Genomic DNA, 3,647 nt, shown 5'->3' with positions numbered 1-3,647 from the left:
GCGCGCGACGATTCGCGCTATGTAAAGATGCACTGCATACAAACCTAACGCAATCTAGTCGGAACGTGATCGGCGCGGCGCGGCAGCGCGCGGCCTTGGTGTGAATAGGTACTTAGGTATTAACGATTAACGGATTTAAGGAAAGTTAACGGAAGTTAACAAGTCCGTTACAGGTTTTTAAAGTTAAAAAGTTAATCCTTTACTCGAAAACTTAACTTTGTTAACGATTAACGGATTAACGGACTTCTGCCCAGCTATGCCTAAATAAAACAACGGTATTCTCAACACACCACATACTTATGAAATAATAAATTAAAGTACTTTACTAAAATACAAAACGTAATCACATCCCAATCTGTTGGGCCAATACAGCGTACATGCCTAAAACGGTCAGTCCAATAACCGACGCGTTGAGTGCTCGAAATGCTAGCAGAGACCACGCGCTCAACGACAGGAGGGCGCCAACGGCGTCTTCAAGCAGTGCTCTGTGAAAAGTAGAAGGGTGTCATAATGTTGTCTTAGCCAAAGCCAGTCGCACAATGTCGTGGCCAAGACGAGTTAGACCAAGCGGAGTGGGCAGCGATTTTGATAGCCCAGACTGTGCAAGTGTTTTATAATCGTCGTAATTTCATAGAAGTTTGACGTTTAAAATAACACTTGCACAGTCTGGGCTTTCAAAATTGCTGTCAACTTAGCTTGGTCTAACTCTTTCAACGTTATCTTGACCTATAATTACTCTCAATGTAGGTAAATTATCTATAGGTTCACTCATCACTTATATGTATAGGTACAGTAGTTAGTGGTACGAGATAGTTTAAAAGAGACTAATCGTTTTTCCGATGCATCATATTAGATTAAATCCAAAGTTCGAACACTGCTCGTGTTTTGTACAAAATAAATATATAAATGGTTGTTTACATATTTATTATGTAGACAACGATAAAATCGTAGCGCTTCTTTTGTTCATGTTGAATAACAATCTTGGGGCCTTTCTGAAATCTGATTAGCCGGGTCCACATAGAGGGAGCATACGCGCGAGGCAATTTCCTCGGCCAGTGTAGACGTAGTGCCTCGCCCGAGGCAATGCGGCCGAGGCACGTCTACACTGGCCGTTTTGTGCGCGAGGAAATTGCCTCGCGCGTATGCTCGCTCCGTGTGGACCCAGCTAATCAGATTTCACTTGATAGAAAAAACTCACGAACATACGGTCTAAAATGCACTATCTTTTGGCAGCGCCACATTGTGAATACCTGTAGGGAGACAGGGCCAGCAGCGCGACCACGATGGGCGCGTGCTTGCGGGGCAGGTCGGAGCGGGTCCACAGCCACACGAGCGCCGCGGTCGCGGCGTGCTGCAGGAGCGCCACGTTGGACTCGGCCGCGGCGCGCACGTAGCGCCAGTCGAACTCGGAGCCGCGCGCGCCCACCCATAGCATCACGCTACGAGTCACGACAACCTGTAGACGAGTGCAAATACCAAATACTGTTAAACTGTATGTGTATGATGGTAGTATTGTCTTTGTGACAGCGTGATAAAGTTCAATCGCTTGGTGTTATTTTATCACGTAGATAAAGCCTTCCATAATTGGACTGTATGATTTCCAAGGTTTTTAATTCACAAAATTTAAAAGGTTCTGACGAACAACACCAAATATAAAATAATCCACCACTCCACCAGATTAAAATGTATACATAATAATGGCAATAAACTTCACTGTCATACTGCCTATTTAATAGTAAGCTTGTGTTCACGATATCTAGTCCCGGATTTAGATACCCTGACCATATATGTGAAGATTAAGCTCAATTGAATAACATGAAGTGGGTCTAATTTAGCTTCCAAGATTTTTTGATACATACATACAAACATTGCAAGTTAAATAAAAGCTTGTAAAATTGATGATACCTCTGCACTAGCCCAGCCTATAGCAGCTGTCAGGATTTTCGCATGGCCCTTTCCAGGCACAGAGTTAATGGCAAAATAGAGCCCAAGAAGATCAGCCAGGTCGACAGTTGCCTTTAGGATTTCCTGGAAAAAGTACAGTTAATTTAGTTATTAATACAGAAATAAATAATGGAGCCTAAAAGGGTTATTCTCTGAAAATATGTCCATGGTTGGATCTAATTGCCACAAGTCTTTTCTTTCATACGTTTTGATTGGGTTGCTGCAATTAGACCGCAGACATATTATTTGAGAATAAATTTAAATACAATAAAAATGGTTCTTTTCTTGTGTAATATGTATGAGTTAAGGCATAAAAAACACCAAACAGCAGTTTTGTCTGACACTTTTAAGGAGTCTAGTATTATATTTCATAGGAGGAGGTAAAGTCTCTCGAGTTCAAAAAGATCCTGCAGCTGTTTGAAGTTGCAGGTTTGGATCGAGAGTTGTAGTAGGTGGCGATCACAATAGATCAGCGATGGTCGCAGTGATACATAGGCTTTGGAGCCTTATATAGCCCCTAATAACAAGAAGAAGATTATATTTCATTAAATGTTAGAACATACCAATTCCAATAACTTTTAACTTAAAAAATGTTTTCCTTTTTTGGATTAAACCATTAGTTGTGAAGAGGAATTAAAAAAATATAGTTGTGGTATATCCGTACGTAAACTAAGATTGAAAAAATGGTACTTTATGGTTATTAAGCATAACTTACCAGAAACACATCATATTCACCCGTTGCTTGGTTGGAATCATAATCGGGGAAGAATGTAGCAAGCAGGAGCATCTTGCACAACTGAGTAAAGATGTAGAGACCTCCAGCGTATACACATTTGGAAAACGTTGCATATTCAGATCTGTAACATAGCTTTTCTTATTTTAATAAGCCAAATTAGATTATTAACATAACCTGAAACATCTTACTTACACCCCGGAAAACTTGTAGGCCATATGATATGGAGCGTAAACTAACGCAAGACAGTTCCCAAAATGATAAAGGGTCATTTTTATTAATTATTTTGACTATATGTTTTAGTAATATTAACTCAATAAAGACAAGAATCAAGGATGCTACAAATCACAGCCAAATTTTTATCAATTTATCAATGAATATGTCAAAGTGACATTGACGTACCTAGACGACAATCATGATTTACTTTTTATTCCGTTTTACGTTTAGACACTGAATTAACAGGAATAACATTGGTTTTATTTTAATTTTATCTATTATATACAATGACTATGTTACTAATAGTTTTATTTAACAAATTATATTTTAATATGAATACTTACATTTATCAAACACAAAGGTGTTAACACAAAATTGACATTTACACGCGCCGATAATGCGTAATACGAAATGGTAAGTGATTCCTTTTTACGTTGTAAAGCAGCAGATTTTTTTTAATACCATGTAAAACTTGAAATGATTAATGTTATACTATATATTTAATTATGATTTGTATCGAATTTTAAAGAACTAGTTCAAAATAACTATAATATCAGATTCCCTGCAAAGAGCATAATAAATATAATCACTACGTTCTGATGTAGGTCGTGTCAAACTCACGCACGTATAATGGAAATGATATAATCACCGGAGATTTTTTGGTTGCTTCATTGATCCAGTAATTTATAACTTTTATTATGTTTACGCCTTTTTTGTAATGAAAAGGGGTTGTTTTCAATGGAATACAATGACG

General features: G+C 38.2%; 1 protein-coding gene across 1 annotated transcript; it reads right to left on the bottom strand.

Moving 5' to 3' along the window:
• Positions 1–311: 311 nt before the first annotated feature.
• LOC134648545 (BOS complex subunit TMEM147) lies at positions 312–3,046 on the bottom strand. The gene is made up of 5 exons (XM_063503068.1): positions 2,873–3,046; positions 2,660–2,801; positions 1,906–2,028; positions 1,251–1,456; positions 312–485 (listed from the first exon to the last, which is right to left on the bottom strand). Exons 1-5 carry the CDS (start codon positions 2,947–2,949, stop codon positions 344–346), a joined length of 690 nt encoding a protein of 229 aa, XP_063359138.1. The 5' UTR covers positions 2,950–3,046; the 3' UTR covers positions 312–343.
• Between the last annotated feature and the right edge of the window lie 601 nt (positions 3,047–3,647).

This window comes from Cydia amplana, chromosome 1 (genome assembly GCF_948474715.1).
Source record: "Cydia amplana chromosome 1, ilCydAmpl1.1, whole genome shotgun sequence".
Lineage (NCBI taxonomy): Eukaryota > Metazoa > Arthropoda > Insecta > Lepidoptera > Tortricidae > Cydia > Cydia amplana.
This window is presented reverse-complemented; position numbering and strand designations above follow the sequence as displayed.